The sequence below is a fragment of the Colias croceus genome, chromosome 28, assembly GCF_905220415.1.
Source record: "Colias croceus chromosome 28, ilColCroc2.1".
Classification (NCBI taxonomy): domain Eukaryota; kingdom Metazoa; phylum Arthropoda; class Insecta; order Lepidoptera; family Pieridae; genus Colias; species Colias croceus.
The window spans coordinates 2,004,391-2,028,924 of record NC_059564.1 but is presented as its reverse complement, the minus strand read 5'-3'; the positions used below and the strand labels follow the sequence as shown (position 1 = coordinate 2,028,924).

The 24,534-nt window shown below is 34.2% G+C and overlaps 5 protein-coding genes across 9 annotated transcripts in view; 4 read left to right on the top strand and 1 right to left on the bottom strand.

Annotated features, from left to right (window-relative positions):
- LOC123704192 (pyruvate dehydrogenase (acetyl-transferring) kinase, mitochondrial) overlaps positions 1-9,939 on the bottom strand; it is a 40,436-nt gene extending 30,497 nt beyond the window's left edge. Inside the window, exon 1 of the mRNA XM_045652504.1 lies at positions 9,662-9,939. Within this exon, the coding sequence (XP_045508460.1) occupies positions 9,662-9,764 (103 nt within the window). The 5' untranslated portion in view covers positions 9,765-9,939. The remainder of the gene's footprint in view (positions 1-9,661) is intronic.
- A 2,698-nt stretch (positions 9,940-12,637) lies between these two features.
- LOC123704207 (putative gamma-glutamylcyclotransferase CG2811) lies at positions 12,638-15,408 on the top strand. Of its 5 annotated transcripts, none has more exons than XM_045652521.1 (5): positions 12,638-12,797; positions 13,217-13,412; positions 13,865-13,970; positions 14,435-14,566; positions 15,072-15,408. In XM_045652521.1, the coding sequence occupies exons 1-5, from the start codon at positions 12,729-12,731 to the stop codon at positions 15,118-15,120; spliced, it is 552 nt and encodes a 183-aa protein (XP_045508477.1). In that variant the 5' UTR covers positions 12,638-12,728; the 3' UTR covers positions 15,121-15,408. The 5 variants fall into 5 exon arrangements, with proteins under 5 accessions (XP_045508477.1, XP_045508475.1, XP_045508476.1 ...); XM_045652519.1 differs by having other exon boundaries at positions 14,435-14,604; XM_045652520.1 differs by having other exon boundaries at positions 14,435-14,628.
- A 201-nt stretch (positions 15,409-15,609) lies between these two features.
- Positions 15,610-17,885, top strand: LOC123704197 (G patch domain-containing protein 4). Its single transcript, XM_045652509.1, has 4 exons — positions 15,610-15,773; positions 15,846-15,997; positions 16,572-16,837; positions 17,361-17,885. The coding sequence occupies exons 1-4, from the start codon at positions 15,728-15,730 to the stop codon at positions 17,824-17,826; spliced, it is 930 nt and encodes a 309-aa protein (XP_045508465.1). The 5' UTR covers positions 15,610-15,727; the 3' UTR covers positions 17,827-17,885.
- A 1,269-nt stretch (positions 17,886-19,154) lies between these two features.
- Positions 19,155-21,782, top strand: LOC123704218 (probable NADH dehydrogenase [ubiquinone] 1 alpha subcomplex subunit 12). Its single transcript, XM_045652534.1, has 4 exons — positions 19,155-19,325; positions 19,722-19,863; positions 20,514-20,570; positions 21,548-21,782. The coding sequence occupies exons 1-4, from the start codon at positions 19,225-19,227 to the stop codon at positions 21,683-21,685; spliced, it is 438 nt and encodes a 145-aa protein (XP_045508490.1). The 5' UTR covers positions 19,155-19,224; the 3' UTR covers positions 21,686-21,782.
- A 1,702-nt stretch (positions 21,783-23,484) lies between these two features.
- LOC123704224 overlaps positions 23,485-24,534 on the top strand; it is a 30,129-nt gene continuing 29,079 nt past the window's right edge. Inside the window, exon 1 of the mRNA XM_045652539.1 lies at positions 23,485-23,683. The gene's annotated coding sequence lies outside the window, so the exon portion shown is untranslated. The remainder of the gene's footprint in view (positions 23,684-24,534) is intronic.

Sequence of the window (24,534 nt, the reverse complement as noted above, 5' to 3'; positions counted from 1 at the left end):
TCCTAAAAATCCGCTCAGCTGATAACGTAAAAAAGGAACAAACAAGCATCAATCATCATAAACTTACATGTTTACTAAAACATAATCACTACATAGCATAAAAGTCGCTTTCTCTGTCCCTAATGTGTAACCGACTTTATTTGTATATACTTGATTTTTTCCGACTTAGAACGGACAGATTTAATTCAAACTTTGTACACTTTTCAGGGATCGGTGACAATACAATATTTTTTTTAGATTTTTTATATGTAGATACAAAAACAACTATATTCTAGTTTCTAAAGCTATACTTACGCTTCCGGCCACTTAGCCTCCAGTATATCCCAAGTTTCATTCCTCAGAAGTCAGAACCCATCCCAACCCCGGAATTAGAAGTCCGTCCTGTGCAATATAGTCGAGAGAGGTCGAGAGAGATCTATCAGCTCCTTCTTGCCGTTGTCGTTCCATGCTGAAATGCACCTGGATGACGGGGGGTAAAGTTAAAGTGACGGGCGGTAAGGTGACGGGTGGTAAAGTGGCGGGAGGTAAAGTGACGCGAGTTAAAGTGACGGGAGGTAAAGTGACGGGAGGTAAAGTTACGCGAGTCCAAGTGACGGGAACTAAAGTGACGCAATTAGTGACGGGAGGTAACGTGACGCGAGTTAAAGTGACGTGTGGTAAAGTGACGGAAGCTAAAGTGACGTTTCGGGGGTACAGTGATGGGAGGTACAGTGACTCGAGTTAAAGTGACGCAAGTTAACGTGACGGGAGGTAAAGTGACGCGAGTTAAAGTGACGGGAGGTAAAGTGACGGAAGCTAAAGTGACGGGAGGTACACTGACTCAAGTTAAAGTGACGGGAGGTACACTGACGCAAGTTAAAGTGACGGGAGGTAAAGTTAAAGTGAAAGTTGAAGTCAAAATTATTTCGATTTAGGGAATAAATAGATACTTAAAGATAATAAAGGGAAACTTCAAATGTAGTTTAAAATAACGAATGACAAAAGTGACGGGAGGTTAAGTGACGGGAAGTGACGCGAGTAAAAGTGGCGGGGTTTAAAGTGACGGGAGGTAAAGTGACGGGAGGTAAAGTGACGGGACTCGGGAGGTAGAGTGACGGGAGGTAAAGTGACGGCCCCCTATAGGGACATCCTATGTCCCTTTGTATGCATAAATCTTTAAAACTACGCAACGGATTTTGATGCGTTTTGTTTTTAATAGATAGAGTGATTCAAGAGGAAGGTTTCAGTATATAATTAATTAGGTTTTAGACAAAGCGGGCGAAGCCGCGGGCGGTAAGCTAGCAATACAATATAACGTTGCAGTACATCCAACTATAAAAAATCCCTACAATCTACATTATATTGTGCTATACAATCTGCTATATGGATATATTTTACTAACAACTATATGGATATTAAATTTATCTGAAATAAATGAAATAAATAAATAAATTATAATATTATAGCTATCTTCGAAAAACAAAAGGATGAGGTAACTTCTACACCTATTCGTTTGTTTTTTTTTTAATAAAACTTCCAAAACAACAATTTACCGCCAAATTATCCAGAACGTTCGACACCAAAACATACATTGTTAATATATAACGTATAATATGATACGTCTGTTAGTTGTTACACTACCGCAAAACCTTTCCCATACTTAATTGAATCGCATCATTCCAGAACATTCGACACCAAAACAACGACACCAATATCACATAACATAAAACATACATAGGTATCACATATACATCATGCATGTACGACACTACCGCAGAACCTTGGCCAAGGTTTCACCTCAACCTTCGCAGGACACGCTGCACTTCCGTTAATAACATCTCGTGACTATTACGCAGTTATCTTCACTACATAGTACATATGTGGGTAACATATAACATAGTACATATATATGTATAAATATACATATTTTATAAGACTAAAAACACGCTCTAATAAGGTCTAGACTAGACTATATTATTGTATTGTCAAGTCCTTGATAAGTGTACAACCTTTGAATTAAATTTGCCCGTTTTAAGTGAGTCAAAAATCAAAATCGAGTTTATAGTTGTCGGTTACATACAAACATACAGGTGAAGATAATATAAACGTTTCGCTTCCCACTCTCTGTCTCCTATGTATGCTTGGAACTACGAGACGAATTCGGGTGCGGGTTTTTTCAATAGATCATTAGTACTAAACTAAGTCTAGTGGGCTAGTATGAAAGTGCGCGCACGTAGCGACGCAACTCCCCATACAATTGATGGGAGAGACAAAAATAGTTGCGGAGACAAAGTTGCTCGTGCGCGCTGGCTCTTACTGCACCGCTCCGATTAGTCGTAGTGTACTTTATACTTAACTTTACAAATATAAAAAACACGTGATTGCAAAAAAATTGTAATCATAAAATTATCTTTACTGTGATTTCCTAGTCTAGAAATCTGATAAAACACAAATAGTTAGATAACATAAGGAAAAAGCTTAATTATATTTTTTTACAACTTTAAACACACCCACCTCTCGAACTATAATGATTGACCACGAAATTATCTAGTTTGTGACGTCAAAATACCTATATGTACACATACATAATAATTAGAAAAAACATTAGCCCTTTTCCATTAAAATCGTTTAAAACTGAAAAGCATACAAATAGCACATGTTTGTTAGTCATCATATCAAATTCCATAAAACAATAGGCATTGCATTTATCATATTCGATGTAGGACAGCATTAAGTTACTATTGAATGGCATGTCTTTCACATTAGCGTTGTTTTATAGTGTGTTGTTCAGCCGTTTAGATAGCTGTTATCATTGATATTAGTTAAAATAGTTTTATCGTCAAATGAACGTGACTTAACTTAAATACATCAGTGTTATGATTGATTTGGGGTGTCATGGCCATATAACACCTTTTGGCCAAAGCCAACCTCACCTGCTCGTGGTGCACCCTGCTGGTCTACAAACGAGGCTCTGGCGATTAGTTTAGAGTGGTAGAACTACAGCTGCATACACTCTCTGTATGTAGCACGAACGGGCTGTAGTTCGTCCGGGGCAGGACCACTACCTCACAGGAAACCGGCGTGAAGCATTAATTTGCGTTTCGCATTGGGTGAGTGAGGAATCCGGTAGCCCATTCCCCCCCCCCCCCCTCCCTTTAAGCATCATGGCAGCGGTTTTTAACAGAAATTTACCCCAGGAGGGTACCAGCTCCATTGATGCTGGAGAATCCCTCCCTGAACAATCTTGTTCGGGCCGCCCTACGTATTCTGGGGAGGGCAAAATACCGCTCGTTACCTCCTTACCAGGCAAAAAGAGCAGAAAGACCAGCGCACCCCTTTCCACGCTCCGCGTTGACTTTTGCAATATCAGGGGTATTCATTCTAACATCAACGCCGTGCACTACCACCTTGAAACGGCGAAGCCGGCCTTACTGTTTCTAACCGAAACTCAGATATCTTCACCGTCTGATGCATCATACCTTAGTTACCCAGGCTTTAGCTTGGAGCACAATTTTCTACCCCGCGCTGGTGTATGCACTTATATCCGGGAAGATATCTGCTTTCGTCGCCTTAGTCATCTTGAAGGTAGGGACCTTTCCATCCTTTGGCTACGTGTGGAATGCGACGACCACCCGCGCATCTATGCGTGCCTCTATAGGTCCCATAGCGGAAACGACGAATCGGACCGACTCTTTGAGCACATTCAGTCGTCGGTTGACACCGTGCTTAATCAGACTCCTGCTGCAGAAATTGTTGTCCTTGGCGACTTCAATGCTCATCATGCTGAATTTCTCAAGTCACGAACAACCGACCACGCAGGCAGATCTGTACACGACTTCGCTCTTGCCTATAACCTCACTCAATTGGTATCATCGCCCACGCGAATTCCCGATATTGAGGACCATACGCCTTCTTTGTTGGACCTTCTGCTGACTTCCCATCCGGAGGGCTACCAGGTAAATGTCGATGCTCCTATGGGCTCTTCCGACCACTGCCTAGTCCGGAGTTCAGTGCCAATCTTGCGCCGACCTCGGCCTCCACGTGCAGGCCACCGTCGCGTTTGGCACTATAAGTCTGCAGATTGGGATGGGATGCGTACTTTCTTCTCATCATATCCCTGGAGTCGAGTTTGTTTCTCCGCGAATGATCCTAGTGCGTGTGCTGACTCTGTCGCCGATGTGGTGCTTCAGGGAATGGAGCTCTTTGTTCCAAACTCCGTTGTTCCCGTGGGTGGCAAGTCCCAGCCTTGGTTTGGTCGCTCTTGCAAATCGGCATCTCGCCGTAAACAAGATTGCTACCAGGCCTGGGCCAATGCACTCGCATCTAGTGATCCAAACGCCCGTACATTGAAAAGAGAATTAAACTCGGCTTCTAGGTCCTTCAAGAAGGCTATTGCAAGAGCGAAGGCAGAGCACATTGCTAAGCTTGGCGAAAAACTTGCCCTACTTCCTTCGGGAACTCGAGCCTTTTGGGCCCTCGCTAAAGCTGTGCAAGGGAATTTTTGTCAGCCGTCCCTACCATCTCTGCGCATGGAGAATGACTCGTTGGCCCACACAGCAAAGGAGAAAGCCGACCTTCTTGGCTCTCTATTCGCTGCTAACTCGACGCTGGACGACACAGGGTACTTACCACCTACCATTCCACGATGTGATGCCTCTATGCCCGACATTCGTTTTAGTCAGAGAGCAGTGCGTAAAGCACTCCTTTCCCTGGACGTCCATAAGTCAAGTGGCCCTGACGGTATTCCTCCCATAGTGCTTAAGATGTGCGCACCTGAATTGGCTCCGATTCTCACGCGACTTTTCCGGCACTCCTACTCTACAGGCGTTGTCCCGTACTCATGGAAGACAGCTTTAGTGCATCCTATCCCGAAAAAGGGCGATCGCTCAGACCCGTCCAATTATCGACCTATAGCTATCACTTCCTTGCTCTCCAAGATAATGGAATCCATTATCAATCGCCAGTTGCTGAAGTATCTGGAGGAGCACCAACTGATCTGTGACCGTCAGTACGGATTCCGTCACGGACGATCGGCTGGTGATCTTCTAGTATATTTAACTCATCGTTGGGCGGAGGCGATTGAGAGCAAGGGTGAAGCGTTGGCGGTCAGTTTGGACATAGCGAAAGCCTTTGATCGGGTCTGGCACAAAGCGCTTCTTTCGAAGCTTTCTTCCTATGGGCTTCCCGAGAAATTTTGCCGATGGGTCACCAGTTTTCTCACTGAGCGTAGTATGAAAGTCGTGGTCGACGGTTCATGCTCCGAACCTAAGCTCGTGAATGCTGGTGTACCACAGGGCTGCGTTCTGTCTCCCACACTGTTTCTTCTGCATATCAATGATTTGCTGCGCATTAGCAGCATTCATTGCTATGCAGATGACAGTACGTGTGATGCAGTTTATGCCGGCCGCAGCAATATTTCTCGGGATCGCGTCACTGAGTGCCGGAACGATCTTGTGTCTGTAATCGAAACTTCCTTAGATGAAGTCTCGAATTGGGGTCGAATTAACCTGGTCCAATTTAACCCCAATAAGACACAAGTCTGCGCATTTACCGCCAAGAAGAATCCCTTTATCGCGACTCCCGTTTTTCAAAGTACTCCTCTAAAAGCCACAGCCAGTATCGGAATTCTTGGACTCGAAATCTCGAGTGATGTGCAGTTCTCCTGTCATCTGGAAGGTAAAGCTAAGTTAGCTTCGCAGAAACTAGGTGTACTCTGTAGAGCGGGGCAGTATTTCACTCCGAGCCATCGCCTTAACCTTTATAAGGCGCAAGTCAGGCCGCATATGGAATACTGCTCCCATCTCTGGGCCGGTGCACCTCAACAGTATCTCCTTCCATTTGACCGAATTCAACGGAGAGCTGTGCGACTCGTTGGCGAGCCAAGTCTAACCGATCGGCTTGATTCTTTGGCACTGCGTAGAGAAGTCGCTTCCTTATGCGTCTTCTACCGCATTTACCATGGGGAGTGCTCTGAAGAACTGTTTGGTACACTGCCTGCTGCTGAATTCCACCATCGTACGGCACGTCATAAGCTGAAATTCCATCCACACCATCTGGACAGCTGGCGATCAACGACTGTTCGCTTTAGAAGAAGTTTTTTGCCTCGTGCTACCGAAATTTGGAATCAGCTCCCGCGGGCAGTGTTTCCAATGAGTTACGATTTGGGGACCTTCAAGAAAAGAGCGTACACCTATCTTAAAGGCCGGCAACACACTCGCCATACCCCTGGTATTGTGGGTGCAAGTGGGCGACGATGATCATTTACCATCAGATGACTCGTCTGCTCGTTTGCCTGCTCTTCCCATATAAAAAAAAAAAAAAAATCGCAAAATGGTAAGCACATAACTCTAGAACTGCTGAACCGATTTCGTTAATTCTTTCTGTATTTCTAGAAGTACGAGGATGGTTCTTATGGAGAGAAAACGCAATCATGTATTCAACGCAAGCCGGGGCCGCTAGTTTATAATAATACAAGCATTGTGGATACATTGCTAGCATGTTTATTTTCATTCTTTTTTTAGCGTTGACAAAAAACCTTTTGTGGCTTCGTAAAAACTTTTTTAATTCAAACATCATATTCATTGCAAACATTTTGAGCAACAGTTTATTAAAAATGTTGCCGGTAGTTTCTTTAAATGCTGTCAGATGTCAGGATAAATTTTCAAGGTCGCGTCATGGCAATACGGTCACGTCATGAAGTAAGGCGACGATTTTAGTATCTCTGAATCTTGCCAAAGAAGTTTCACTTCTGACACGTGTGCTCTACGCACGCTCTATTTTTAAATTTTTTAATATGTATTAGCCTGGCCATGTATCGAATCCGAAACACCACGATTGTTACGTTTACGCCCTAACCACTGACTCAACGCGTCAATCACAAATATAATTAAATTCCACTAATTTAATTAACTTCTTGAAATTACATGAACCATCGCTTTCGTAATTCCCAGTTTAGTTTTACTTTCGCGAAAGTTTCGTATGAATCAAGTATCAACAGATCATAAGGAAAATTCTTTGAAAACAGTTATTTTGCAAGCTCGACCTCACAATAACAAAGTTTAATTAATAAAATACAAAAGAAACGGCGGAAATTTAACTTCGTCTTTGTTTACGCTCATATTACAGAAAGAAAGAAAGAAAAAACATTTTCTTAACGATAAAATTGCGACTTTTTTATCCATACTAATATTATAAATGCGAAAGTAACTCTGTCTGTCTGTCTGTTACTCAATCACGCCTTAACTACTGAACCAATTTGCATGAAATTTGGTATAGAGATATTTTGATACCCGAGATAGGACATAGGCTACTTTTTACCCCCGGGATATAGGATAGGTTTTATCCCGGAAATCCCACGGGAACGAGAACTATGCGGGTTTTTCTTTGACTGCGCGGGCGATGCCGCGGGTGGAAAGCTAGTAAAGAATAAATACGATTTATAAAAAAAATTAAAGAAACTGTTAAGAATAAACTCAAGAACAGAAGTAACTATCTGTTCACGTGTTTGTTCACGTTTAGTACGTAGTAGGTATTTATAAACAAATATAAAAAATTGCGCGGGAATATTGAAATTAACAAGTGATAACTGCGTTAAAAACAACTGACTTCAAACTTGCACTTGCAAAATTTACAAATATGTACCTACAGACAAAAATGCTCATAAAATAAAAACTACTGGGCCTATCCGAATAAAATTTTTATGGGACCAATTCGACACCATCCCGCATCGAACAAAAAAAGAATCACGTAAATCGGTTCAGAAACCTCGGAGTAATCGGTGTACATACATAAAAAAAAATATATACCGGCCGAATTGATAACCTCCTCCTTTTTTTTGAAGTCGGTTAAAAACTTTGTTCCCATAGTTTAGATATGTAGTAATATAATAGTGAAATGTATTTAAAAAAGTAATCAATTCCTGAAACCGCGTCATTAATTGAGATGCCAAATTGAAATGGAAAACATCGCATCAGCATCAATTAATCATTTTTCTGCAATGCAGATATTCTGCCAATAAAAACATTTTGAACACTTATAAATATCACTATCTTTGAACACAATGTTAATATAGTATTGTTCCCATTACATATTTTATGAATTTAAAATTTATTAAATTAAAACTGCGACTGTAGGTATACTTATTCTAGCATAATATTTTATTAATATTTCGATTGTATGTTACTTGTTTGCACATCAATGGCTGAAGAGATTTAGATGAAATTGTGTGAACCTGATTGTGTGGATAGAAGATGTGTTACGTATATGATTTTTTATTCATTTTAATTTAACCGTTATAACTCAGACCTCGGAATCACAGACACAATAGAAAATTTATTGTGTCGTGGTCCGATCAGGCCGCTCAATGGGTTAATAAATTTAAATTTTTACTGCTTTACTTATATTGTCTAGATAGGCAAAGCCAGAGCGAGCAGGTAGTCACCAATAAATAGAACAAACTCTGCCCTATTTAATTTAAACACAAACATTGTAACATTGCTTTCAATTTAAGTCAATATTCATTTGTTATTAATTCTACATTCAGCTATTATTATAGGACGCGGACGTAATAACAAAACAATTGAGATATTGATAGAAGATGAATTGCTAATAGTAAATTGGCAGGCCTAAGAAATATCCTTAGGTCATCCTTGTCAATAAAGGGAAATAATAATCTTAAATATTTTTCAATTTAAACTAATCTAATACTAAAAATAAACCAAAAAAAATATATTTTTAAAATAAAAATTAATATTTTATTATTCAGAAAAATAAGATTAACTTCAAAATTTATTGTATTACCACAGATTCTCCATAAGTGTAAGTACAATATTTCAATTAATTCAGTCCCTTTAAATTGGGTCAAATTTGAGCCAAAAGGAATTGGTCAGTTATATACAAATATACAGAAAATAGTGTCAACATTATTAGGCCTATCAAATGTACATGATAAATTCTATCAAAATAAATTAGAGCCCTTTCAGAGAGAGTTTGTTACAAACACAAAATATATTTGTAGTGTTACATTTCATTGTTTAACATTTTATTAATTTTACATTTAATTTACTAGCTGTACCATTTCATTCAGATTTGAAAATTATTTATCAATATTTTATATATATTCACTGAAATAATATAGATACACACATAATATATATATAGTTATTATGGTATGATAAGCTTTATTAACTCAGGCCTCGGAATCACGGACACAATAGAAAATCTATTGAGTCGTGGACCGATCGGGCCGCTTGGGGCTCAATGGGCTATTATGATTATAATGTTAGCAAATAATATAATAATTGTAGGCCTAAACTGTACAATATATTTAAATTAAACCGTCCTTGACTGACTTTCATAACATGTTTAAGTATCAATTATAGAGTATGTACTATGATCTAGTAGGACCTTATTCATCAATAAATTATGGGATATTCAATTGACCTTGAAAGTTTGTTGTGATGTAAGATCAAAAATCGATTTATAAGAAGGTAAAATTAAATAGGTATTTTAAAAGACGAAATATTGGAGGATTTTTTTAATAAAGCAAAGATACAAAACAAACTACGAACGTATATATACCTAACATAGTAAAAGATATTGCGTTCATAATGAACTCTGATCCAATGCTTGAAATGGCTTGAAATAAATACAGGAACTTGCTTAAATATAAATGTTGACTTACCAAAATCTATAAACTGCTTTATTGAGAGCGGCGATGGATTAAATTGTGAATAAAAGTCCAACATCTTCGTCACATTGCTAAAAATCGTGCCCGCCAGCCTCATTTTTATTGATTTCAATTAAAAACACAGCACAAAATACGAAAGAGTATTAGTTATTGTTCGATAGTATCGAAAAATACTAAAGTTGATTGCAAAACATAGTGTTTTATATTCAGCGAAATGTTGTATCAATTTTTTATCATCACTAATAAACACAACAACTCCGTCGCAATACAAATAATCACAGAACAACAGTGAATGGCAGAGTGAATGACTGAATGGAACTGAAGTCGATTAACAACGGATGACGTTTAGCTATATGTAGCTAATCAAAAATTTTGGAAACCAAATCGATATGTCATTGACCGATGGTCGTTGATTTTACTTTGATTTTACTACAGAGTACAGATTCTATAAAGAGTTTTTGTTGCACTAGATGTGACTAGGTACATAAATAATTATTGTTATTAATAATTAATTCAAGAAGCTTATATCTAATACACTGGAGATTTCGGTATGAACATTGACGTGTAACAAGAAAATATTGCCCAGTTCATGTTTTTTATCACTTTCACACCTAACTTGGTATTGCCACTGTTAATACGAAGTTTTCCCAAGGCTACTATGTATGCTGTAATATTCTGTGCAAAAGGTTAGTTTTGTACATGAGTTTGTTGATAAATTGCCAACAACGTCATTCAGAAGCATTTTTGGATGAGACAATTATTATTTATGCTAAATAAACTAAGTATCTGAACCAATTATTAAAAAGCGATACTCCCTGATTATGGGTAGTCACCATAATAAAATTGTAGCAACTCTCACTTTGTCAATATGGCATGTGTGTCAAAAAAATTGCGTCGCTTCGAATATTTAAGTTAATATTGTTGCTTATTTAATGAATATTTTCCGAATATAAAGAATGCATTGTATTGTGCAAAATTGCAGAAGTGTTTGGACACCAAATTCTGGCATAGAATTTCACAGGCAAGTGTATATTTACGTTATTTACAATATTCCTCAATACTCCTGCATTTACCTATTTAGAATCATTTCAATGGCAAAAATTGTCTAATTTAGCATCATTTTAGTAAGCAGTCATGTTAAATTTGTTATTTCCCTAATACTTTATCATTTTTCAACAAGTTTTCAATAAACAGATTTAACAAGTAAGGTAACCATGATGACGAGTTTTTATGGATAGCGAAGAGAATATATTGTAATAACAATATTATGATGAAAATTTAGAACACCATTTTAAAGATTGTTACTAGTAATGAAACAACACATGACATCGGTATTGCACTCACATGTAGTTATAAGATTGTTCGTTTTTACTTTGAAATTTATACTTTTTTAACTTACCTCATATTTTTTTGTTTTACGTATTTCAGCTTTCCAAAAAGTAAAATAAAAAGAAATATATGTGCCCATCAAGGTTACTGAGGATTACGACCCAGAAAAAAATACCTTTTGAAAAATAAACTTTGTAAAGTTAGCTGAAATTTGTGCAAGGCTGCTATAAACAGTTTTTCTTTGATGATTCTGGCTTGAAATTGACCCGTCGAAGCAACGCGTTTAAAAAGAAGATCTGAGTAGCTAACAATTTGGTAAACAGCATCTGATGCAAAACACAACTTTCCTCTATTTACAAAGGATGTTAATGCTATATATCGGTTCATATCCAAGCTTTGTAGCCAAAAGTTATTTATAACTATCATTCTATACCAATTAAAATTGTATGTACCTACCTATAAAGTATGACCATAATATTATAATATAAATACTGTTAAAAATATATGTCGTTATTATTTATAGACCATGATTTTTAGTTTTTTCTGTTTTGAAAAATCCTGAATTTACAAACCAGCGTGGTCACTCGACAGAAAGAGACAAATAACATGACTGACGTCATTGAATGTCATAGTTTCTTGTTTCAAGTTAATGGTCATAGTGCAATCTCCAGTGTATTAGAGGATATAAGCTTCTTGAATTAATTATTGCTGTGCGATTACATAATTAAAACAAACTCTACATAAATTTTCAAATATAATATCTTTTAATAATCTTATTTAAGTCACGTTCCTCATGTTTAAAATCTGCAACTTACGACGACGAATCTATGTAATTAGATTCATACAGGACATTTGAATAAGAATTACATATTTTCAAAACCTTACCGTTACAGAGTGAATAAAAGTAATACATACGCATAAACTTAAAACCCTCTTTGAAGCACGTGATTAAAAATCACACAATATACAGATTAAGAGATATCACAGTGGGTAAAGTGGCTCACAATTACGGGTTCAATAGAGTCAGTAAATCAACGTTAGCACTTGGCTGAAAGCTCGTGGTCGTTGCGGCTTGCGATGCATTCCTCTACGTCTTCCATGTTACGTATTCTTTGTGACCTGAAAAATAGAGGATATTATTAGTATGTATATTATGTAGTATATTGTAAACAAGTAAACCTTGTAGGTTTGTATGTTAGGGGTAATCTTCGGAAGTACCTACGTACTACGTAGGTATGTATATCCAAACGTGACAAGTGATAACTGCGTTAAAAACAACCGACTTCAAACTTGCACTTGCAAAATTTACAAATACCTACAGACAAAAATGCTCATAAAATAAAAACTACTGGGCCTATCCGAATAAAATTTTTATGGGACCAATTCGACACCATCCCGCATCGAACAAAAAAAGAATCACGTAAATCGGTTCAGAAACCTCGGAGTAATCGGTGTACATACATAAAAAAAAAAAAAAAAAACATACCGGACGAATTGATAACCTCCTCCTTTTTTTGAAGTCGGTTAAAAACAATAACAAAGACTTGTAGCACTTTGCTACAGGCAAACTCAACTTTACTTAATCTGTGCTACATAGGTAGCAATGTCAAATGCCAATGTCATAAGTTTTTCTGACTTTTTAATTTTTTGCGAAATAACAGCAAACAATATCAGGGGGCGCCCAATTTAAAAATAATGTAAAATGTTTTAGTTTCAAAGTATTTATTGATTAATGATTAAGGTTTTGAGTGTAGTTTTGATAACTAATTTAAAAAATAATAATTTCATCGCATATCGAGATGTTAGTATTTTCTATAATAATATAATGTTCATTTTTTCACTTACCAACCTACCTTATTGACTAATATTTGTATTTTAATTAGATCTCCTTTGATAGACAGGCAATAAAAGGTAGTGTTAACACGATAATATTTAGTTATATATAATACAGTAGGTACCTTGTATATGTTATTTAGGTAACCTTACTAAAAATGCTTAATTGAAGGATAACTACATCATAAAATTGTTCAATTGTTCTCTCACATTTACATAAACCATTATTAGACCATAAACCTATGATTGTACTATTATCATGTAATTTAGAATTAATAGTGAATGTAGTATGTATATCATTGTGATGACACATCCTATAAACATTAAATGATCATTCAAAAGTGATCTATTATTAACTAATACTAATTAATTGTAATTATTTTATAGATGTCTCACAAAGTATTTGTTTATGGAACGCTAAAACGCAATGAGCCCAACCACCACTGGCTTACAAACCCTGAACATGGCACAGGAACTTTTCTAACCGAAGGGATTACTAAGAATAAGTACCCACTTATCATAGCCACAAAGTATAATATACCATTTCTCTTATATAGCCCTGGTGATGGACATCATATAAAAGGTATTCTCCTTTAATTCATGTTATTATTGTTTTTCTTTGTGTGAAATTTTATTTATATTAGTTAGTAATTCACAACTTCTGGATATATACTGTATGGTTTAATTGTGAATTTAAATTAAAAATATGTATAGAATTTTTGTATAAAAATATGATATGGACCTAATCATCAAGATATGACAGGCTGGTTCTTTGTATTTCATTTTTTTTGGGCATTATTACTTACTAGCTTTCTGCCTGTGGCTTCGCCCTAACCTAGATTATAACATGGAACCTATCCAATGTCTTTTTCAGTTTATTAACTATCATTGTACAAAATTTCATGCAAATTGGTTGAGTAGGTAATTTAAGTAGAACAGACAGACAAAGTAACTTGTAATATTAGTAGGGATAAGACATATATCGAGCAAGTTTGCTATACATATGTATTTAATAAATAAATTTGATAATTTCAGGCGAAATCTATGAAGTGGATGACATCATGCTCAGCAAATTGGATATTTTAGAAGATCATCCCAAATGGTATGTCAGAGAAATTGACGATATACTGGTTAAGAAACCGTAAGTAATATTTATTTTTTAATTTAATTAGCCTAACTTTGTTCTTATATAAATCATAGATAATAGAGGATCTTATTTTTTAAAGATTTAAATTTAAGTTCTTTGTCTTTTGTAAAATAAAATAAAAATATCAAGTGGGTTCTGAACACTATAATTAATGCAAAAGTTTGTGAGGATGGTTGTATATAATTATTATGCTTGCTCCTATAAAACCTAATGGCTAAAACCACTGAACAGATTTTGATAATACTAGGCTGTGTTAAAAGCTTATGTATCTGAATAACACATAAGCTGTAGAAATACTTGCACCTATTCGTCCGCGGGTAGAACCACACAGTTCAGCTAGTAATTTATATATATATTGAATATATCGCCTTTTAAATAAGTTAAAGAAACTACTATCAAAATTTTACTGTTATAGTCATGTATTTAAAAAAAATCTTATAAAGAGAAACAATTTTCAGAGGCTCCAATGATGAAGAAATAGTAAAATGCTGGGTGTATTTCTTGAAAAACTTTCGACCGGAATTATTGAAACGGCAACTTTTCGAATGCTACTCTTCTAGCGGTACACATGGCTTGAAATATTTGGAAAGGTCAAAACGCGATCCTAATCATAACCATTATTCTGAAGTTAAGAAATAAAAAATGCTTTTGGGTATGAAAAATTAAGTTAAGATGTAAGGTTTTGCTAGAGTTTTTAGTAATGGCAATTTTTTTGCGATTAAGCTTGTCTATGGTGTTTTTTTGAGTGTGCAACCCTAGATTTTGTGAATGTGATTGTCAGATGGACTAATAAACCTCCTTTATACACTATGATGTACCATTTAAAAGCAATTGTATATACATACTTTAATATGTAATAATTTAAAATATTAAACACAGTGTCTACTATCTACCTATCTTAAAATGTTATAGCAATACCTTTTTATTATATGCACTATGTTTTAACTATACCAAATAAATATATTATTATGACACATTTTTTGTGGTATATATTAACATAAGTTTTTAGCACTTTTTTTCTTAGTTTCGCTTTTTTTCATCGAACCAGATAAAATGTCTTCTTGTGTATTTTTATTTTTGTATTTTTTTTTGCAGTGAAGAGAACGAAGCATCCTTAGAAGACCTAAAAGAACTGCAGAAGTAATAAATATTGTATCAATATGATATATTTTTGTATGATAAATTATTCATATATTTTATAATAATCTTTATGTACCTACCTGTGTAGTTGAGACATTCCTATGTGTTCGAAAATTTTATATCGTGTGTTATTATAATAAAATTGTTCCTATAAAAGATGTTTGTAATATTTTATTGTAAAACAACTCATCAATTAATTAGTAATGGATAACTAATGCTCTAATTTTATATAATACTAGCTGTAGCACGTGACTTCATCTCTCATTTTTAACTTATTAAATCTGAAATGTTAGTCGTTTTTTCATTACACATAATTATAATATAAACTGCTTTTCTACCACATTTCTTACATATTACATTATAATGTAATTTTTAATATTTAGCATGCTTTTCATAAAACCCGTTATGTAAAAATTCTTATTTATCTTTGTTAACTTTTAGCCTATTTAGATAGTCTGTAAGAATTTGTCATGTGTCAAAATCATTCGACACTTGACATTGACTTTCAAAACAAATCAATGTGGTAATTTTAGGTTAAAAATATTAAACAATAGTTCTATATTTTTATTATTTAGAGTTATGATTTAATTTAATTTATATGATATAAAGCAATGGATTTCGCACGTAAACAATTAGAAAAATATGGCTGGACTGATGGTAAATAGCAACAAACTCAACATAATATTTTATCGTCGATAGTTTTACGAATTTGTTTTTTAATTTTTTTAGGCAAAGGTTTAGGAAAACATGAAAATGGTATATCGGAAGCGTTAAAACCGAAGTTGAAGCGTAGTGTCACGGGCATTGGGCATGATGCAGCCGCGGAATTTACAGAACATTGGTGGACGAAACTGTACAACACGGCTGCTAGTAATGTTGAGGTAAATACGTTGTATGTAAATCAATATCACTACATAGTATAAAACGAAGTCGCTTTCTCTGTCCCTTTGTATGCTTATATCTTTACAACGGAATTTGATACGGATTTTTATAATAGATAAGAGTCTTAGTATAAAATCTATTAGGTCTAAACCAGCGGCTTCGCACGTCTAAGCATCGTGCGAAGCTGCGGGCGGTAAGCTAGAAAAATATAAACTAAAAAATATTGTCACTGATCGTGAAAGTGTTGGACCGATCGGGCCGCTTGGGGCTCAATGGGATAAGTGTAAGTTTGAACTAAATCTGTGCTTTAAAGTGGGTCAAAATCTAGTCTTAACTCTAGAGGAATCGGTTACATACAAACATACTATAGATGAATGATAAAAGTGGTTAAAAATGTATAGAAATGAAATTTATATTCATTGAATTCTTATGTAACTGAGAAGGTGTTAAAACATTATAGCAGCAAGTCAAAATACTATTTATATGAGTTAAATGTTAGAAAACTGTATTATTTGTATAAAACAGTAAATAATTAACATCCTCATACATTCCTGTTTAATTTTTACATTTCAGGTTAAAGAGAAAAATGGAAAGACAAAAGAAATAAAAACTAAAGATGACGAGTTTGAAATAACAAACAGTTCTTGGTCCTACAAAAAGAAGAATAAAGATAAATCAAAAGAGGAATATACAAACTTTTTTGTTAAAACCTCCATATTATCAAATGGTGGTGCTAAAACTGAAGATTTGAATGATCAAGGTATTGTAGAAACAGTACCAGGTGTGAAATTAAGTGACGAGGAGCTGTTTGCAGCTTGTGAAGGAAGAACTGCTCATAAGTATGGGATTTGTATCGCTATTAACATTATACTTTGTACAGTTTAAACTTTGTTAAAAAAAGACGTGTGGCACTCGGGGACTGCCGCGGTAAAGCTATTGCATGCTATGCCTTCAAGCTACACCTCCGCCCGTCGGAGTGGGGATCGTGAGGTTTTTTCGTTACGGAATTTCTCGATTCGGTCCCCGCGCTCAAGGCCCGCGATAGAAGCTATGCAATAGCTTAAAAGTTGTTTATAATAAAAGAGATTTTTTTTACATAAGCCTGGTCAGTTCTCATATGGAATATTTCAATATCTTATTGTCCTTCAAGTACATACTACCTTTTAATTTAATTTAATAATTTAGATAATTTTTTTTACATGGAATTTTATTAAAATCACTTTTCAATTTCAAAATATTAAAGTTAGCATGTTCAATATCTTAATTATTTTTAATATCTTTGTAAACAAAAAAGTGTCACTGTACTGTCTGTGTATTATACAGTTTGCAAATTTTTCATTTGAAATATTATTTATCTTTCAGAGGTGCCCGTCATGGTCTTAAAGCGCTAGGTAAATTAGCAAGGATTGAAATGCAAGAACAGGCATTATTACAACAGGCTAAATATAAAGGTTACTCTCAAGCCAAGAAAGACAAAAACAGTGAAGGTGATATTTCAAGTGAAAACGATAAAAAAGTAAAGAAATCCAAAAACCTTCGCCTAGAAGCACAAGAATCGAACCTTTGCCATGAGAATGAACCTGTAAAAAAAGTAAAAAGGAAAGCAATTGACAGTGATGCCAGTAGTGTAAATAAAAATGTTGAATTAAATGAACAAAATGAAGGAGTAAATGAAATTGATACTCAAGATGGTGAAACAGTTCCCAAAAAGAGAAAGAAAAAGAAAAAAGATAAGAAGACTGTTGATGAAGAACAAATTAGCCAGACAGAAGATATAACAGAAACAGATGTGCCTAAGAAGAGTAAAAAGAAGAAGAATAAAAAGTGAAATGAAACAAATTATTTTGTATAATTTTTACATTTACAAATATAAGGTTTTTATTGTTATTTTTGCTCTTTGGTGTCATTTTTTTTAATACATACTTTCTGCCCGCGGTTTTGCCTACTTTGTTAAACACCTAATACATAAATGATATATAACCTTCCTCTTAAATCACTTTGAAACCCCACCAAGATTAGTTGCGTAGTTTTAAAGATCTAATCAACACACAGACGGTGGATAGTTTTGTTTTAAAATGTTTTAATCTTAGAGTATACATAATATATTTAGTCTTACATTTAGCTTGCTGATGTAGCAAGCTATAAGCGAGCCTTTTAAAAATATGCTGTAAGCACACTGCAGTCACTGCAGCTGTACAAAGGCTAAGGCTGTAACTTTGAATAAGACCGAGACCACAATAATTATTTACTATAGGTCTACCAGAATCTGATGGCATATTTATATTTAAGAAATAAAAGATTTTCATGTGGCAACTTATTTGACAACTATCAAATTGGTTGTCAAATTATTTGTCTTTTTTGCAGTTGATAAATAATTTTTAGGATTTTGTCTAAAAAATCTTCGAAAATGTCGAAAAAGCCGCTGTGATCACAAGCAAGAGGTGTTGTTTATAATGTGTATAGAAAAATATTTGATGAAGAAGGGTCAAACACATCACAATTTTCAATTTAGAAGATTTTATTGGTAAATTGGACTTACCCGCTTTGATACTTTTAATTAAAAAATATTATATGTAGGTAACTATAATATTGTTTGTTGATTGGAATATAATTTTATGAAAACTTATTACAGGAGTTTCCAATACGGCTATTCGTCAAGTCCAAGATGTTCAAGTCAATTTTATAATGTGTGTATCTGTTAATACTTACGAAAATAAACATAGTTTTATTTTACTTTTATTTTATTTTTAAAAAAATTATAAGCAGTCTAGTTTTCTATCGATATAACATCGATATTTTCACATGGCATAATGATAATGAACATACAAATATAGGTATGTGTAAATAATAATATGTATTACCTGTGTAAAAGTAATATGTATATTATACATGTAAGTATGTACCTACATAATATTAAGTGGATATCTCATTATTAAGTACAGTATTGTCCACTTATGTAATGTGACTAATGATATAAACTAAAAAATAAGCAGTATCAAGATCGTTCAGTCCATTTTCCCTAGGGTTGCACACTCAAAATTTTGATTTCCCTAATTGCCATCAGATTCTGGTTTACCTATACATACTAAATAATATTTATTCTGGCAATATTTTAAGATCGTCAAAATAATGACAGCAAACATCAAAATATACACTTTTACGTCAAAGTCAAAGGGGAAAAATACGAAATTCAGCTGATAATAATTTTCATGGGTACACTGTAAAAATGTCGATCGCCAAATTATTGGGATTGGATAAAATATCCACACTTTTTAATATTATAAAACAAAACGGGGGCATCCGGAGCTCCTTGTTCAAGTTATACAGGTGAAGTTTTGCTTTTGTTATTATGTAATTTATCAGGTAACCTATGTTAGGTTTTTTCTCATTTTTATAGCATTATTTATAGCTTCATCATATAATTATTAATAGAAAAGTATTAAGTGAATGCATTCATGCAGAAAGTGTTACAGAATATATATTGCTGTCGTGTTTCTTGTTGATGTTCAAGTGTCGGGCTAATGTTTTCATTTCTATGAGTTATCACATAGCTATAAAGTAGCATTTCACTATAGAAATAAAGCTTAAAAATACTTCCAGGTCGCCTTAATGCTTATCAGTGATTAATCAAAAAAATAAATACAATTTTAGCAGCACAATACCACACAACATATTTATTATTTAACAAATGTCTAGATACCAAATTATTATTTTTTATTTCAGACAAGATGAATTAAAAGATGGTACACTCGTCGGCGAAGACAGGTTCGGTAACAAATACTTTGAGAACCCAAGATACTTTTTCGGCAGGAATCGATGGGTGGAATACTCGGACAAGTTCCATATGAACTATGATGGTAGTCAGGTTCGTAATATAAAATATTCTTGTTATGTATGAATATAATCTAACTAGCCATAACGTTTCTTAATCATATGTAGGTAAATATACAATATTTTATTAGCGAACAAAGTAAAAAAAAATGAATTACATTTAAATCTCCTTCCCTCATCACATGATTAAAATTATAATTTACTAGTTATGCCCCTCAGTTTTCAACTCCATTCCTGTTACTCGATAAATGGACTATCAAACAGTAAAATATTTTTAAGCTATTGCATAGCTTCTATCGAGTAATTCCGTAACGAAAAAACCTCACGCGAGTGGGGACACTCCGACGGGGTCGGAGATGTGGCTTGAAGGCATAGCATGCAATAGCTTTACCGCGGCAGTCCCCGAGTGCCTCACGTCTTTTTTTCTAATTGGACCCATATGTCCTGAGTTATGTACGTTCTAGCGAACAAACATACTCTCCGGCTTTATAATATTAGCATAGATACATTATGACAAGATTTTCCTCATCGTTATTTAAAATTAAACTAATTTTTATAATCTAGGTTCCTGATTGTCTTAAATCTTGTATTCTGTATCATTTGATATATGTACTTTGTAATTTTAAGAGAGAAAGAAAGAAAAAAGTTTTAATAATATTAAAATATTTGTTTATTTATTTCCAGGTGCCCGCTGAATGGTTTGGCTGGCTCCATTACAAAACTGATCTGCCCCCACATTTGGTAAGTATATGAAGGACTAGCTTTCCGCCCGCGGCTTCGCCCGCGTTTGGAAAGAAAAACCCGCACAGTTCCCGTTCCCGTCGGATTTCCGGGATGAAACCTATCCTATGTGATAATCCAAGTTACCCTCTATATGTGTGCTAAATTTCATTGTAATTGGTTCAGTAGTATTTGTGTGAGAGTCACAAACACACACACACACACATCCTCACAAACTTTGGCATTTATAATATTAGTAGGATAAGGAATATTACTTACTAGCTGTGCCCTGCGGTTTTACCTACATTGCTCCATAAATGGGCTATCTTACACCGAAAGCAGTTTTCAAATCGGACCAGTATAGTTCCTGAGATTAGCGCGCTCAAACAAACAAACTCTTCAGCTTTATAATATTGCATCTGCATATTTATTGCATCAAAAATTATATCAAATCTCCATAATAATAATATCAGTTCAGCCATTCTTGAGTTATAAGTGGTGTAAGTCGTAACTTATACTACCTTCTTTTACAAGCATCTTTTAGATATTTACAATTTCAAAAAAGCACGAGTTAGTCTAATCTGTAACTTTCTATTTTGTTAATTCCGTTTTATTTGTAAACTGGTAGATAGCTACTAAATAGTAAATTCTTATTGCAGTCCCATTTTATATTATGATAGTGATATGTCAAAAAGTTTTTTAGTTATCCTTAATAATGTATTTGCACGCTTAACTATGAGCAGATAAACTGACCATCCGTTCAATACTTGACATTGGCAGAATCCGTCCTCACTGGGATCGGGAGTTGCCATTTGTAAAAAAGAAGAAGAAGTTTAAGGATATATATTATCTGTACCTACCTAACGTCTTTGTAATTCTACATTCTGCAAATAAAGCAATTTGAATTTGAATGCATACTTTAACTTTGCCTACATGACAATTAGAAATGTATTATTTGAACCACCTCTTGAACTTGTATTTAAAATTATTCTTTTTAGGATCCAAACAGACCCAAATACAAATGGATGCAAGACTGGAACGAAAACTTATCTGGTACCACTGGTCAATACACACCATACAGCACCACCAGGGCTAAGGTTGAAGCCTGGGAGCCAAAGCCTAAAACAAGCGTTTAAAAAAAGAAAAAAAAAATAACCACAGACAAAAAATGGCTTGATTATCTGTCATTGTGTATAGATTAAGTAGAAAATGAAATAAACTGTTATCATTTTATTGGTGTTTGTGTTTTATTTTGATTTAGTTTAAGTTGTTTAAAACCTACTAGTTTATTAGTAAACTAGCAGTCCGCCCCGGCTTCGCCCGTGGTACATATTTACGTTTTCTCTACATAAGAACAATCCTCGTACTTCAAGGAATATAATAAAAAAAGAATTAACGAAATCGGCTCAGCCGTTCTCAAGTTATGCGCTTACACACATTTTTGATTCATTTTTATATTATTAAATTTTAATATACTTGCCATCTATATTTTATATAGATGGCAAGTAGCCCACCATACATAAAAAAATAAATAAATTACATTCGGATACAACACCTAAGTATGTACCGACTGGCGACTGGTACCGACCTATCCTCAATAATATCTCAATTTAGTTACTGTCTAGTTGATACGCTCACTCACTATACCTATATCTTTTTACCTAATGTGATGAGACAAATAAAGTTATATTTTCTTTATTTAATTCAAAGTACCAAATGATTGTAATTCAGAGTACCTACCTTTGTTCCTCATTTATTTATTTTTCGACAAAGCATGAACCATTTTTTATTGAATTTAGCCTAAAGTTCGTACGTATTGTAATTGAATAAAATAAGGGGGTGAAAATGGGGATAGATAATTATTTATTCGTAGGTAGGTACCTACATGAAACGGCTATCACACAAAAATATTCAGTGAACGTAAGCAAAGCCGACAAAAAGCTAGTTAGCTAGATTCCTATCATTTTCTTTAGTAGACAAAGACAAAAAATACATCATTAAATAATTAATCATCCAATAAAAAATGATTCACCTTTTTAAAACTATATTACAGGCTAGTTTTCGGCAAACGCCTAGATAACAAGCTAAAATGAGTTAATTCATATTGGGGCCTTATTTTATTATTTCTCTGAGAAAACCAGTTCCGTTCTACGGGTCCTGGCCTGAGGTTCTCAAATTGTTAACTTAAATTATGGGTCAAAAATTATTCATTATGCGACTTGGTTCGTGTCTAAGCTCTAAAAGATTTGATAAAATATATTGTTATAAAAATTCATTGAAAATCAGAGATATCATAGAATCTAATATTTTATAATAATTGAATAGAAAATAATATTTTACCGTAGCTGTAGGTAGTTACGGTCTACTTATTGTGTGTGAAATTGTAACTAGTTAAGTTCTTAATTCATGTATACCTATTCTAAATTCATTGTAGGTAGTAGCTCACCAATATTTTTTCTAATATTAGTAACGATTTTAAAAGGAATTAAATCATTTACTATTAAATATTTAGATCAAAAGATTTAACTTTATTTACTTGTATTGCAATCATTTATCAAGATCAACATCCATCTGCTTGTTTATAAACGTGCCAACTTAAATAATATTGTTAATGCCTACCATAAAACTTTGGGAAACTTTGATTCCGAACAACTGCCCATTACATACATACAAACGCATAATCGTGTAAAAGCTTCGTTCATAAGAATGTGATTATAAACTCTATATTGATTAAAATAAAGTTTACTTTCTAATAACTCCATCGTAAGCTTTGACAACACAAATGCAATAACAGCTTCCAAAGAAAAATGGTCCTTCAGTGTAGACGTTACGTTCTAAAATTGGCGGCAAAATTGACAATCATGTTCGTGCACATTTTTTTTTCTGTCAGGTAAAAATATCTCGATTCCTTATTCAGTCAAAATGCGACGCGCTCCAGTATTAGTATCGTCCGTGAGTTTCGTTAGTTTTTAAACTGTTTTAAATACCTAGATAAAGTTGAATAAAAGTGTTATTAAAGTAGTTATTGTTACAACAATATGGTGGATGTAAGCTATCGTTTGTGATCAAAGTTTTAAAAAGTTTATGTGCAAACTGCAAAATGTTCGAGTGAACAGGATTTGTGTTGTTTTACGGTAAATAATTTCTTGTTTTATAATTATTATTGTTAATTTGATATATTAGTTAGTTTTTAAACTTTCTTTTAGTTTATACGTTGATTTTAAAACTTTAAGCTTCATGATTTTTTCGTAGCGGTATAAGTTCGCGTGGGTGTCGTATAGTAATAGTGATGTATGGTGTTTTATCGATAAATGATTGATTTGCATTTCACGAATTTAAATGTAGAATGCACATTCACGTTAGTCAATTTGAATTTTAAGTAAGGAATTACAAGTTAAGCTGTTTTTTTAGTGTTTTGTATACATTTCCAAATTTATTATTTCATTTCATTGTACCGAATTATAAAACGAAACTAGCAGTGAGATTACTACGTTTACTTCATGCTTCAATGTAAATATTGAGTTGTTATAACTGTACTGTAAAGGTAAGATGTAAGATTGAAGCCATAAAGATTCACAATCTCGTTGGTATCAAGGAACAAAAGCGTTCATTTGTTCCGATCCATTAACATTCCGTCGTTGGGTGTCGGTCTAATTCTCTTCACGATATGACCTTAGTTCTATTAATTGAATTGCTAAAAGTATTTGGATTATCTTCTTATTATTGCAGTGCAATTTCTGCAATAAAGCATTGGTAATGTATTAGTAAATAAGAATCGCAGGCGCATTCCTTTGAATCGTTAATACTGGCCTTTAAAAATGTTTTGTTCTCTGGATTAGTGATCCTTTTCCCTCGTTATAGCTTTTTTTTTGAGAAGACGTAACCCATTTTTTTGGAGGAGTGGCAAATAGCAGGTATAAATAATATATAAATAGATACCTAGTTCAATTTATAATAACACAACAAAATACACTGATGAACTAAA